At 38.2% G+C, this 14,115-nt stretch overlaps 1 protein-coding gene across 50 annotated transcripts in view; it reads left to right on the forward strand.

Annotated features, from left to right (window-relative positions):
• The window catches only part of PKP4 (plakophilin 4), a 228,283-nt gene that overhangs the window by 177,385 nt on the left and 36,783 nt on the right, over window positions 1-14,115 (forward strand). For 20 of the 50 annotated variants that reach the window (XM_070579857.1, XM_008522276.2, XM_008522280.2 and 17 more), the window contains 4 exons: window positions 773-961; window positions 2,904-3,123; window positions 9,818-9,950; window positions 11,069-11,282. In XM_070579857.1, the coding sequence (XP_070435958.1) occupies window positions 773-961; window positions 2,904-3,123; window positions 9,818-9,950; window positions 11,069-11,282 (756 nt within the window). Of the gene's footprint in view, window positions 1-772; window positions 962-2,903; window positions 3,128-9,817; window positions 9,951-11,068; window positions 11,283-14,115 lie in introns of all 50 variants that reach the window. The other 30 variants (XM_070579834.1, XM_070579853.1, XM_070579861.1 and 27 more) reach the window with 3 other exon arrangements.

The following is a 14,115-nucleotide window of genomic DNA, read 5'->3' on the forward strand; positions in this document are numbered from 1 at the left end:
TTAATGTACTAACTTTGTACTTTTCCTTTACACTAGAAAGAAGGTAAACAAGAATCTGGTATGTGGGTTCCTGTAAAAACAACTGTTTTTGTTTTAAAGGAAAAATACGATAACAAATAGTAAACTAATACTTGATAATTCTTAATAAATGTTATTAGTTCACTGATAATGTTGCCAATTTTTTAACAAAATTCCATGTTTTTCCATAAAAATCATGAGTGAATTCATTGAGAGAAGTATTTTAAAAGAGTTCTTGAGCATTCAGCTTTTACTAAGCATTAGTATGTAGGTGTTGTCTAGGGTGTTGGGATTTACAGAGCTGTGGGCAATGGTGGGCGTGCCCCCAAGGAGCTGGTCATCCACTGGCAGAATGGGGCAGTCCTGCAGGGCAGGAAAAGAGAACAGCAGGAACCATATTTTGTATATGTTTTTAACAAGGAAAACTGTATGATGGTAAAAGAGGGCATTCTTTTTTTGGTTACCATCTTAAAGTAGCTTACAACTGGGGAATGGATTTCACAGTATCAAACCATTTAATAATTTCTTCTTATTTTTTCTTAGAAAATGTACTTTATCTTGCTTCCAAGAGAAAGTTTTATTCTAAAAAATGTACATGGTGTCCTTTTCGTATCTATCCTCCCTCTTTTGTAAATGTTACTAGGTTTGTTGTTTAGACTTAACACTTGGTCCTGTTGGTTAGGAGTTTAATTAGGGCTTTTAACCCCACTGCAAATTTCTCAATTTCTTAATGATGTAATTTTCCCACCTCTAGGCCTACGGAGTTCCTATGCTAGTCAGCACAGCCAGCTTGGGCAAGACCTTCGTTCAGTTGTGTCTCCAGACTTGCACATCACTCCTATATATGAGGGAAGGACCTATTACAGCCCAGTGTACCGCAGCCCAAACCACGGAACCGTGGAGCTCCAAGGATCACAGACGGCATTGTATCGCACAGGCTCAGGTGGGCGACAGCTCCGTTTAGCTGGGTTCCCAATTTCACAGGCCCAAGAGGAGAAGGATTTTATTGAGATTAGGTTCCCTGTTATAATGAAATCATGTTGCCCATTTGCTTGTCACATAAGCAGCTGTGATAGCAGATCAATAAATAGTGAAACAGAAGTTCATTTAGTACCTATTTATAGGTGATATATTTTCACCTTAGTTCAGTCTGATCAATGAATGTAGTGATTGTACTGTTAATTCGCAAAAAGTTTGTAGAGCTGTAAGTCTGACTGTCCTTGGGTAAGAAGCATATCAGCTATAGAAAGGAAAGCCTTTGTTGGAATATTTCCTTGGAGTTTTTGTTGCCTGGAACGTGTATTTAGAGAAACTGCCTACATGAGTTACTTGGCTATCTTTGATTTAGCATGTGTTTAGCCCAGGTGTATTTGGTATTACTGTTTTTTGGATATTGGATTTCCTCTGAATGCTTAAGTGAAGAATGTGAAATAAATGTTCCTTATGATGGAGTCAATCTGGGACAGAATGTAGTAACAGCATTTATGAAAATACGGAGCTAGTGCCTCCCGCTCTTGCGCCCCACCTTCACGTTTACACCACCCCGTAGTGGCTGATAGAGCAGAGGCTGTGGCCCATGGCTGTGTGAGCTGCCAAATTGTGCTGTGGTTCTGGCTTGCAGAATCTCAAGACACCCTTCTTTTTTTTTTTTAAAAAAAAAAAAGGTAGTACAGATTTATTAACGTGCCCACAAATGAACTCCAGGTAGTAATGATAACCTCCCAAGGGCACAGCTGTAGGAGACACACCTCCCAGGAGGCAGAAGACTATATTTGAATTTATTCTTTCCCGAAAACTGACAGTTTGGTTCACTGTGGGGTTTTTCTTCGCCCAGAATCACCAATTGTTACCAGTTGGTACCAAAGAATGTACGAATTTTTAATAGGTGTTAGTGAAGGAATATTTCACTTGTTATGTTCTATAAATTGAGGAATTTCTTAATAAGATTAAGAAATAATGTTGTTAAAATCTTTTAATTGCAGGAAGAATATGTATACAATCGTTTGAGAGATACATGCTGCAATAATTAGGAAAGAAATATTAGGGTCTGGCCCTATGGTGTGGTGGTTAAGTTCGGCCCACTCCACTTTAGCAGCCCAGGTTCGAATCCCAGATGCAGACCTACACCACTCATCAAGCCATGCTGTGGCAGCAACCCACATACAAAGTGGAGGAGGATTGGCACAGATGTTAGCTCAGGGTTAATCTTCCTCAAGTAAAAAAAGAGGAAGATTGGCAACAGGTGTTAGTTCAGGCTAAATCTTCCTCAGGAAAAAAAGAAAGAAAGAAATATTAAATACAGTGTACAGTACCTTTATACAAAGCATCATGCAATAATTTAAGGGAGTAGCTATAGAAGAATTGGATGTATCAGTCTTCTCTCTTGTGAAGTAAGTTTTCTGATGTTATCAAAATCTACAGGTCCATAAATAAAATGTATATCAAAATAAGTAACCTATATGTACAAGTGTTCAAAGTTTGGTAGTTCCAATTACCTACGAATTTGAATATCTTACTTGTTTTTTATTGCTAAAGTGAAATTAAGGAATTTTGCTGTTTATTTCTAAGATTAGTTTAATTCTTTTCCTGTTTTTCTCTTGCAGTTTTGTTACTAAATCTTAATAAGCATATTAAGACTTATTATGTAAGCAGATTTATAGTTTCATTTTTGCTCATTCCTGCTAATAAAATTACAAATATTTTGTGTATATTAAAAACTTAAGTGCCTTTTTTTAGTACTGAGGTAGATTAGTAAAATCTAAAAGTAAGCAATTTATATAATTATTAAAAACTATAATCACTCTTAAAATTAAAAATATTTTGTCTTTGAAAAGTACCACCTCACAGAGAACATACTAATCTTTTTAAAAATGTTGACTTTCTAGTAGGTGTTGGAAATCTGCAAAGGACGTCCAGCCAACGAAGTACTCTGACATACCAAAGAAACAATTATGCTCTAAACGCTACAGCAACCTACGCAGAGCCCTACCGGCCAATACAATACCGAGTGCAAGAGTGCAGTTATAACCGGCTTCAGCATGCAGCACCGGCGGATGATGGCACCACGAGATCCCCCTCAATAGATAGCATTCAGAAAGACCCCAGGCAAGTACGGGTTATGAGTCTCCAGCATGTGACGTTGCCACAGGAGCCAACCAGTTCCTTCATTTGGACTTTTTTCAAGTTGCCAAGTCTATTATAATATCAGTAACTCCTTATCTCTAATATTCCCAGTTGCATTCCAGCACTGTGGGTCATTGAGGTTAATTTCTCTTTAAAGATAGATTCCTTCTCTCAGTGCTCTAATAATAAGTCAGGGAATGCGCAAGTCTTTGTGAATATCTGCAGCGTTCATCACTGACATAGTTCACCAAGGCAACTACCTGGGATAGCCTCTTAGTCTGAATTACACAAGTGACTTTAAGGGATCATTTTACCCCTTTTTGTTTATCCTGATGGACTTCTTAGACGAGGGCTTCAGAAAATGCATATGGTTGTTTTAAACTGGGAAAGACCAGTGTTGTGTACATTTTGAATCATATTTTCAGTGCTCTGTTGTGCTTTTATTAACTAGGTCCTTTGCAAAGCTTTCTGCCATTTAGGAGAAAACAGTGTACAAGAAGTTCTCATATCTCATAAGCAAAAAATATTTGGCAAATAGTAGATGTTTCCTCGTTTTAACTTAATTTGGCCTTGTAGGAAGCATGTTTTATTAAGATAAGTATGAATCATTTAGTACTTGATTGGTTTTGAAAAACTGGGCTCTTTAATGAAAACCGTTTAAAATATTCAGGAAATAAATAAATAAAGATATTTAGAAACCAAAAGAGAATTGAATTTCTGAGAGAGTGAAATTATTGCTAAATTTTAGGCAGCTTGAGTGTTATTTTAAGACCTATGTTAGCAAGATTTCATTCACTCTTCACCCACAAATAGTTCTTTCGCTGGAAAATTATTATAATTATCAATTCATTTTTAGCAACCTACCACCTTATTCTAATGAATGTGAATTAAAAGCACGAGTGAAGTTTTGGTCATTAAAACAAAATAACTAAAGGTACTTTTGAGTTGAATGGGAAGCCTACTGTTTCACTAAAACCAGTCCACCTGTTCGCACTTTCACCTAAAATTCGTTATGGTTTATACATACATTTGGTTCTGCTATTCCTGTTTGCCACCGTTTTGCCATTTTAAGGACTTCTAAAAATAATTTGTCTGATAGCACCTCCAATATAATTAAGTCAGAAATACTTTTACATGATTTTGTTTTTAAAATCCTCAAGAAGACGAAAGATGAGGGCACCCTAATAGATGAGTTTTGAATTGTGGGTAGTTTAGATCACACCTTGACTGAACCTGCAGAGAATAGAATAGCTACCCAGAAAAGCAGTGAAGTGTGAGAGTTTCGAGTTTAATATATATCCCTGAAGACTTCAGTTTTGACCTCTGATGTGAGTTGATTCACTATAAACAAGGATTTCATGTATGATAATATAATTCAGCTATTCATAGTATGATAATTTCATAGTCTAATGCATAAAACTGTTATGGCTAGCCTTGATTTATATGAAACTTTACTGATAATGCATTTTGTAGGATGAATAAATGATTATCTTATAATGATAGGTGAAATTATTCTAGCTGAAACTGGAATCCAGTTGAATTTGAAGTTTGAATGTTCAAAACAAAATAAAAAGCTCATGACAACTATTATTTAATTTTTAGTTTTGAAATTAGCAACATTAAGTAATGTTTTTATTCACTTCTAAACCTACTTTCTTTATCGTTAATACTACACTATCATTAGCCTGAAAAATTCTCTGTAAGGCCGAATAAGTTATTGATGTTTTCTATGTAAAAGGAAATCTATGAGATTTTTTTATACTTGTGTAGTTTAGAAGCAATATTTATTAATAGTACAGACGATGCATAAAAGGAGTATAACAGTACTTCCTATGGGAGGTGACAATGACTTAAAAAATGATAGCATTCAAGGTGCTCTTTTTGAACAGGGCTTAATCTTTGATGTTCAACAGAATAATTCCATTTACTGTCCCCTCGACCTTTATGTTATGGTTAAATATTTTACTTCTGCATACATTATAAAACCCATAATAGAGTGTTATTTTTACTGTAAATAGTCAGTTGTCTTTTAAAGAAATTAAAATAAGTAAAAAAGATGGTCTTTGTGTTACCTATTTCTTATTTATAGTTCTTTTCCTTTCTTCCTATAGATTCAACTTTCCATCTCAACTCATTTCGCTTCAGTCTAAAAACTTCCTTTAGCCTTTCTTGTGTTGCATGTCTGCTGGCAACAAGTTGTCTCAGCTTTAATTTATCTGAAAATGTTTTTATTGCACTCATTTTTTTTTTTTTTTGAGGAAGATTAGCCCTGAGCTAATGTCTGTGCCCATCTTCCTCCATTTTATGTGGAACACCTGCCATAGCATGGCTTGACAAGCAGTGGGTAGGTCTGCACCTGGGATTTGAATGAGCAAACTGAGGGCGGCCAAAGTGGAATGTGCAAACTTAACTGCTGCACCCCTGGGCCAGCCTCTATTTTACTCATTTTTTAAAGGATATTTTTGCTAGACATAAAATTCAGGATTGACAGGTATGGGTGTTTTTTTTCTCTTTCAGTACTTTAAAAGACATCATTCATTATCTTCAGACCTCCTTTGATTCTGATAAGAAATCAGACATTTTTATCATTCTTCTCATTATGTAATGTATCTTCTCTCTTGCTGCCTTTCAGACTTTTCTCTTTATCTTTGCCTCTCAGCAGTTTTACTCTGACAAGCCTACATATAGTTTTCTTTACACTTAGCCTGCTTGGGATTCACTGAGATTCTTTGATTGTCCAGTTGATAATTTTTACCAAAATTGGGGAACATTCAACTATTATTTCTTTAGATATTTTTTTCTGCCCAAACTCACTCTCCTCTCTTTCTGGGATAATGTGACATCTCACAGGTTACTGAAGCTCTGTTCATTTATTTTTATTTTTTTTTCCTCTGTGTTCTTCAGATTGTATATTTCTTATTGATCTGCCTTCATATTTACTCTCATTTTTTCTACACTTTCCTAAGTGTTAAGCCAATCCAGTGAATTTTTTTATTTCATTTACTTGATTATTTTTTTACAGTTTCCATGTTTCTGATGACATTCCCCATCTATTCATTCCTTATATGCATCTTTTCCTTTAAGTCTTTGAGCACATTCATAATATCCATTTTCCTCTGATGATTCCAATATCTGAGTTTTCTCTGGGTCTGTTTCTATTTGTTTTTTCACATCTTTGTAAGTCACATTTTTCTGTTGCTTCTTATGCCTAGTAGTTTAAAATTATATGGTAACTGTTGTGGATGATACATTGTAGGGACTTTGGATTATGTTGCCTCTTATTAGGGTTCTGAGCACATAACTAAGTTACTGACAGATGCTTTTGATCTTTTCAAGATTAATTTTGTTCTTTGTTAGGACAAGTCTATTTCAGATTTGTTTTACTCTCAGTGCATGTCTCTTACTCTGTGGCATGGTTCTTACTCCTAAACATGGCCTTTGTGGAGACTAAATGCTGAGGTACTCAGTAAGGTCTGCTCTCTGACTGGGCTGCAAGTCCACCATCATCTGGTATGTGCTCAGCTCTCGGTTCTGTGGCAGAGACTCTCCACCAGACATGTATATGTGCCCTGCACATCCCAGTACTCAACTAAGGACTTGTGAGTAGTCCTCACACAGACTGGAGGAATCTCCTCTGCATAACTCCTTCCTCTTCAGTACCCTGCTCTGCAAATTCTAACTACGTTGGCCTCCCTAAACTCCAGTTTCCCCCCTCAGTTCACTAAGTCCGTTATGCTCACTTGGGCTCAGTTTCTTGTGCAATGATCCAAAAAGTACCCCAGACAGAAAGCCAGGGAACACAGGGCTCCTAGATGAGTCCCTCCTCTCAAAGATTACATTCTTGTGTTACTTGTTATCCAGGTCCTGAAAACAGTTTCCTCATACATTTGGTTCAGTTTTATGGTTGTTTATGGGAAGGCAAAGTCCAGTACCAGTTTCGCCATCATAGCTGAATACAGAAGTCTTAGCTAAGGTTTTAATGAAGCAAATTCTGGCAAACATTGGTGCCAGCCAGGCAGCCCATGAATTGATAGCAGTCTTTCCGGGGTACATTTCTGCTGAAAATCAAGGTTGGAGCTGGTACCAACCTAACCTAAGTGTCCGTCTCCAGCTGGAGCCCACCTTTTATGTTGTCTGGCCCTCATGGTACTCAAGGATGCCAAGAAATCTTGACCATCCCTGTGCCATTTAAAAGGACAAAAATGTATGTTTGTAATGATTATGAGTCATCAAGATTAAATCACACTCCTTACACTCTGTTAATTACAGCATAGATTTACATAACAGGCTTTAGACAGATTTTCATCAGAAATAGTTAACATAGTTTCAATGTGTAAAAGGAAGTCTATCTATTACAGAGAATGCCCCTATTTAGTATAGTTCCCTTTTCAGGGATGATATTAATAAAACATCTGTATCATAATTCAAATTATATAAATTATTTTAATATGCATCACTACAGTTTAATCATCACAGCCAACCTAAGAAGAAGGTAGACATTTTTTTATTGTTTTATTGTTCCTGTTTTATAGATGGGGAAACTGAAGCTCCAAATAATTAACTGGTTTTCAAAAATCACATAGAAATTGAAGGACCTGGGATTTAAACATAGGCAACCCTAACTCCAAATTCTCTGCTTTTCTGCTGTGTATCCTGCCTCTCATAGCATTTGTGGTATTCTTAATGCCTGTTAATGACATTATCATCCAGTGTCTCCCCCAAGCAAGAAATCTCCATCTCATCCTTGACTTCACTTTTCAGAAGATCATCTGGCTGCTGTGCAGAGTGGGTGGGGGAAGAGGGGGATATTTGAAGCAGAGAGAACATCTAGAAGGCTGTTAGAGGGTCCAGGCAAGATGGAGAGTGGGTGGATTTGGTTTATATTAAATATTTTGGAGATAGTCAATAAAGCTTGCTGATGGATTAGATGAGAGGGACAGGGAAAGAAAGAAATCAAGGATGGCTATATTTTGTGTTTTGCCTGACACGAGTAAGCTCAATAAATAATAACTCCTGTTATTGGTATGAAGACTAAACTTTTTAGTTTGGCATACAAGACCCGGTAGACAAAACCATGTTTTATTCAATATTTTTATCTCCAGCACCTGCTATGCCACCTGTAGCATAGTAAGGATTCACTAAATATTTGTTTGAAATGGTAGTATATATGTGTGTGTGCGGGTATGGAATGACCTGCCTCTTTGTATTGGATGAGCCAGTTAATAGATGGAACCTTCCCAGACAGAGAGAGTCTCTGGGCCTTTAAAATCTGGGCTATAGAAGTACCACTGAGTCATCAATTTAAAGCTTTTTTTAAAGTTCTATTCAGTATTAATTTATCTTTTGATTAACAGTTCACTTCATCCTGTAATCAAAGTCTAGAAATTTGTTTCTTTGTGAACCTTTTTTTTTTTTTTAAGATTTTATTTTTTTTCTTTTCCTCCCCAAAGGCCCCTGGTACATAGTTGTATGTGGGTCCTTCTAGTTGTGGCATGTGGGACGCTGCCTCAGCGTGGTTTGAGGAGCAGTGCCATGTCCGCGCCCAGGATTCGAACCAACGAAACACTGGGCCACCTGCAGCGGAGCGCGTGAACTTAACCACTCAGCCACAGGGCCAGCCCCTGTGAACCATTTTTAAGAAGCTATTCTTTACATAATATAAGCATAAATTCACATTTAAGAAGGATTCCAAACAGTGGGCCAATCAAATGACATCAGAAGATTCTGACACTGTGATGTTACTTGAAAAAAGCAAAGTATAAAAGTGTATATACTTAGTCTGATTGTATATTAATTATACAAGAAATGGGATAGTGTAAGGGTTGGGGGCGCAGACTCAGATGTTGCTCTGCTGTCGACTAGCTGGGTGACATTAAGCAAGTCGCTTAGCCTTTCTGCCTCAACCTCCAAATCAATAAGGTCGCTCTAAGAATAAATGAATTAAGTGCAAAAAATGCTTAACACAGTACCTGGCACATGGCTCATGAAATATTAAGTGCTGTTTGATAATAATCCAATTCTTTGAAAAAAAATTCTATACGCATGCATGTGCACATTTGCCCACATATATAGAAAAAGAGACCAGCATGAAATGTCAGCAGTGGTTTTCTCTGGATATAGGATTACTGATAAAATATTTTTTCTTTTTTATAATTTTCTGTGTTTCTGTCTTATTATCAAGAGCAATTATAAATACTAAGTTTTTTTAGAAATCATCGGTCCCACTGTATATGTGATTTCTAGGCTGACACCAGCTCTATCTATTGCCGCCAGCCTTTCTTCCTCTCACCTCAGGAGTGACATCTTACCTCACTGAAGTGCACTGGTTTACCTGAGCCTTGCACCTGGAAATTTCTTACATAGGTATCAAGGCATGAAATTAGAATCAGGAGGAGGAAACATAGAATGGAACACTTACTGATGCCAAGAACTTCCTTTGTTCCCCTCAATCTCTTTCTCTGCATCTGTGCATCATGGTTTCTTTAAAACCCTAGGCATCTGGGCCTCCACATGTGTTCATCAGGGGTAAAAAAAATATTTACCTATACACCTTTTAGGGTTTTTGTAACTTCCCATTTTGATCTCAGCTGAGCTTTTTAGCTTATGACAAATGTTTCGTGCGGTGTGTCATTAAAAGATGGGCCTGCCTTTCTGACGCCGTGTTTTCCTCGCGTAGGGAGTTCGCCTGGCGTGACCCTGAGTTGCCCGAAGTCATTCACATGCTGCAGCACCAGTTCCCGTCAGTCCAGGCGAACGCAGCCGCCTACCTGCAGCACCTGTGCTTCGGCGACAATAAAGTGAAGACGGAGGTACAGGACCCAGTGCCCGGGATGCCCCACGGGAGACTGTGTCTGTCCGTTTAGCAGTCACTTGCCTGTGTACTTAGGAAATTACCAGATGTAATTCAGAGGTGCTTTTCAAGGGATGTTTTGATACCAGATACTCTTCTACTTCTCAACTGTGCATTTCAGTATTTCTCAGGAAAAACCAGGAGGAGTGTGTTTTTTGGAGTGCTTTTAGCATTTTCAAATTGTATGTCCACTCATTGGCTTGTTTGTAAAACACAAAGTGAAACCAATTTAACCTACATTTTAAAAGTATGATCTAAAAGTCTTTTAGGTAAAAATTACAGTATGTAACAAATTAGTGAGTTCATGTATTTTTATGAGATTCTGGTCAAGATTGGTGCCAACATACGATTAAGTAAAGTTACAGAAGATTTATAATCATTACTAGTACTCAACATGTATGAAAATTTTATTTCAGATTTTAAGGTTTTTTGGCATTTCTGCAAACAGTGAATCACTGGTTATTGACTAGTGTTCTATAACACAGATTCTTTTAACATTTTAGGCCCTTTTCCCCCTGCAATGTCATGTAGAACTCAAGTGGTTTTCATCGATTTAATATGCAAAGCAACATACCCTTACAGACCTAAAGGTGGATGCAGTAAATAAAGCCCAAAAATGTTGATGTAATGTGCTAATGAATTGACAAATAGAATAAAATTTAGGAGAGTAACCTAGAGAAATTCTAGAAACCAAATGACTTCCGTCAAAATTCCTTTCCCGTGTTGTCTCCGCCCCTGCACACAGCTTTATTGTGTTTGTATATCTGTTCACTGCCCTCGGGAGTGAAAGCACAGTCCCTCGGCGTGTCAGGGGGTTGGAGGAGGACTGTGCTGCCTGCACTTGGCCATTAATCCACCAAGGTCTCCCTTCCCTTTTTTATGCCATGAACCCAGGGGAAAAGCTACATCTTGGAGAGTATTCTTAAAAGTTATAAAAGATGTGTTGTTTAGAATAAACGTAACATGTTGAAATGATCTGGAGTTGTCCATTTCCCATGATCTTTCCATAACCGACTTCTGTTTGCTCACTGGTGAATCATGTCGCTTAGGCCTGGTCCCTGATATTTTTCATTCTAGGTGTGCAGGTTAGGGGGAATCAAGCATCTCGTTGACCTTTTGGACCACAGAGTTTTGGAAGTTCAGAAGAATGCTTGTGGTGCCCTCCGAAACCTTGTTTTTGGCAAGTCGACAGATGAAAATAAAATAGCAATGAAGAATGTTGGTGGAATACCTGCCTTGTTGCGACTGTTGAGAAAATCTGTTGATGCAGAAGTCAGGGAGCTTGTTACAGGTGGGTAAAGAATGTATTCCTGTCCTGGAGGAAATGTTACAAACCATCTAGACTGTGCCCTTGTGTGGGGGCCTTGTGAAGGAGTTGGAGGTTCTAGGTGGTAGATGATGTTGAATTGCACAGCTGTGACAAAGCCTGGGTATAGAGCAATCTAGTGATACAGAGGCACGTGCAGTGCTACAGCGACATCTCTGTCAATCTCCTATCAGTTATTGGACTTATTAATGCATAAGCATCAGCTCACAGATGTCTTGTTTATAGAGGACTGAGTACCTCATTTTTTATGTATTTCACAGTAAATCTACTTGTTTCATATAGCTTGCCTCTCCTTTATTATGAAAATAAAATATACGTACTGGATTGGCTATCTTCCATTTCAGTTCAGCCAGTAGCTGAAGGCCTGTTAGTGTCTCAGCACTTTCGCAGGTCCTGGGGATGTAAGGATGAATAAAACTCAGTCCCTGCTCTCAAGGAGCCCTCGGACTTGGGAGGAAGACATGTGGTTCTGTGAATGTCAGTGAAAAGTGACAAGTGCCAGGACTCGTTCAAGGTTGCATTGGGAGCACAGAGAATGGGCAGGGAGGTTCCCTGGTTGATGTGAAACCAAAGTTGTGCTAAAGGATGAGGAGGCATTGGCTGGGTAAGATATTTCCAGTCAGACACAGAGGCCTGGAGCCAGCATGGGATACAAGGATGGAGCTACCAGCAGGAGGATTCTGGAGGGAGACCAGGCCAGAGAGAAATGCAAGCCTGGTTTGGGGAACTTTGGTGAGGAACCTGTGTCCCACATGCAGTGGGAGTGATTCTAGCACATGGTTCGGCCAGTTTGGGCTTTTAAATGCATTCTTCCAGCGAGCAGTGGAGTGGAGGGTGGATTTGAAGGAGATGAGCCTGGCAACTGAGAGGCCAAGAGGAGCTCAGTAGTCTAGAGATAACAACTTGAAGTGTATCAGTAATAAAAGGGGTTGGCGATGAAGAAGAGGGAACAATTAGAGAAAGAGTTCATGGTCAAGGCATGATGGTCCAGTGGGAGACCATTGGAGAGTGAGGGGCCCGGAGGAACTGAGTGATGCCTTAGCTTGAGAGACTGGCCATTGCAGCACCATCAGGGATTCAAGAGTGCTTGCGGTCCAAGTGAAAGACTGATGGTGCAAATTAATGACGACATTATTTATCATAGACGATTAGGGGGAAATACTGAGTATTCATTGGTAGGAAAATGACTAAATAAATGGCAGTACGTTCACACAATGAAAGCACATATACAGGGTTAAAATAAATGCATTAGAGCTATCTGTAGCAACATAGATAAATCTCTGGAAACATTTCCAGAATGACAAGTGCAGCATGATACTATTTGTGTAAAGTTTTTAAATATGCAGTTTGAGGCTATAAATTATTTCTTCATATATGCATATGCAGTAAAGTTAAAATTTTTCATTGGAATGATACAAGATAGCTTCAGGATAATGGTTCTCTTGGTGGGGGCATGGGAGAAAATGGAATTGGGAAGTATAACCCGGCTCTGTTTCTTTAAAAAGAAAGAACTCTGAAACAAGATAAAATGTTAATATTTAACAAAGCTAGATGGTGGGTACCTGGGCATGTGTTTTATAATTGCTATATTATTTTTCATGCTTGAAAATTTAATTTAAAAAATTTTAATAGCACTTTTCAAGATTAATCCCCTTCCCCACTGCCTCCTGTTATGAAATCAGAGGTCAAGGTTCTGTCAGGTATAATTCAGTAATACTTGAGAATGTAGCAAACCATCAGGAACCTAATATTTAAGGCGAATCAGCTTTCTCATAAGTTATTAATTTTCAAGATACAGTACCCTGTGTTCCAAATAAGGCATGAAATTTAAGTACTAAAGGTAAAATACACTTTATGTATAATCTTCAACTCTGGATTGGACTGCCTGCCTTAGTGTAGTTTGAGTATTAATGCTTTAGCACATCTAAATTAGATACTGATGCATTAGTATATACTCCGTCTTTCCAAAATGCTTTTGAGGCACCTCACGCTCTCACACTAAAAAATATTTATACACACGTACATGTGAATGTACGTGTGTATAAAATGAAAATTAGAACAAACTAAATGAAGTAGAGAAAAGAATATAGACATATCCCTCCCAGAAGTTAGCCTTTCGCTGTGATTGTGTTATGGAGGCATAAAGGACGCAGTGTTATTTGCAGTATGTGAGTATTTTCTTTCCTTGTTTGATGTTTCTTTCCTCCCCCTTTGAACTCACTATGTAATGTCCAGGTATCCTCTCCCAGTAACACACCTGTGCAGCCAACGAGGCTGAAGGATCCATGTGAGCTCCCCGGCGAGTCAGAGGTGACCCAGGGACAACCTGATGTTAGAAGCACAGCTTCTGCTCAGATTTGCTTCTCTTTTGATTAACTAGGCAGATTTCTCACGACTTGGTCCTTACATCCTTGATGTACAGCTTTTTTCTCTTCTGTCATGATGTCTCGCAGGAGGAATAAGTCTCTGCTGGATTTTTCTTTCTGAGATTTTTCCCTTGGAAGAATCTGTTGCAGTGCCTTTCCTGTGCTGAGCTCAAGGAATTTGTAAGAGTTAATGATAAATGGGAAGAAAAGTACATGAAAGTTTGGTGATTTCTTTTGCATTTGAAAATGAATCAAATTTGTTTGAAGTCAAACCAGACTTCACTGCTAAGGGCTTTTATGTACTAATTTACCTGGTACACACCCTGGATGTGAGTGCTAATTTAGATGGCACTCCTCCATGTTTCATCATTTCTAGTCGCTGAGAGCATGAGATGTTTTAAGACATGGACCCTGGGCTTGAAAGGAGGCTC

Source organism: Equus przewalskii, chromosome 17 (genome assembly GCF_037783145.1).
Source record: "Equus przewalskii isolate Varuska chromosome 17, EquPr2, whole genome shotgun sequence".
NCBI classification, from domain to species: domain Eukaryota; kingdom Metazoa; phylum Chordata; class Mammalia; order Perissodactyla; family Equidae; genus Equus; species Equus przewalskii.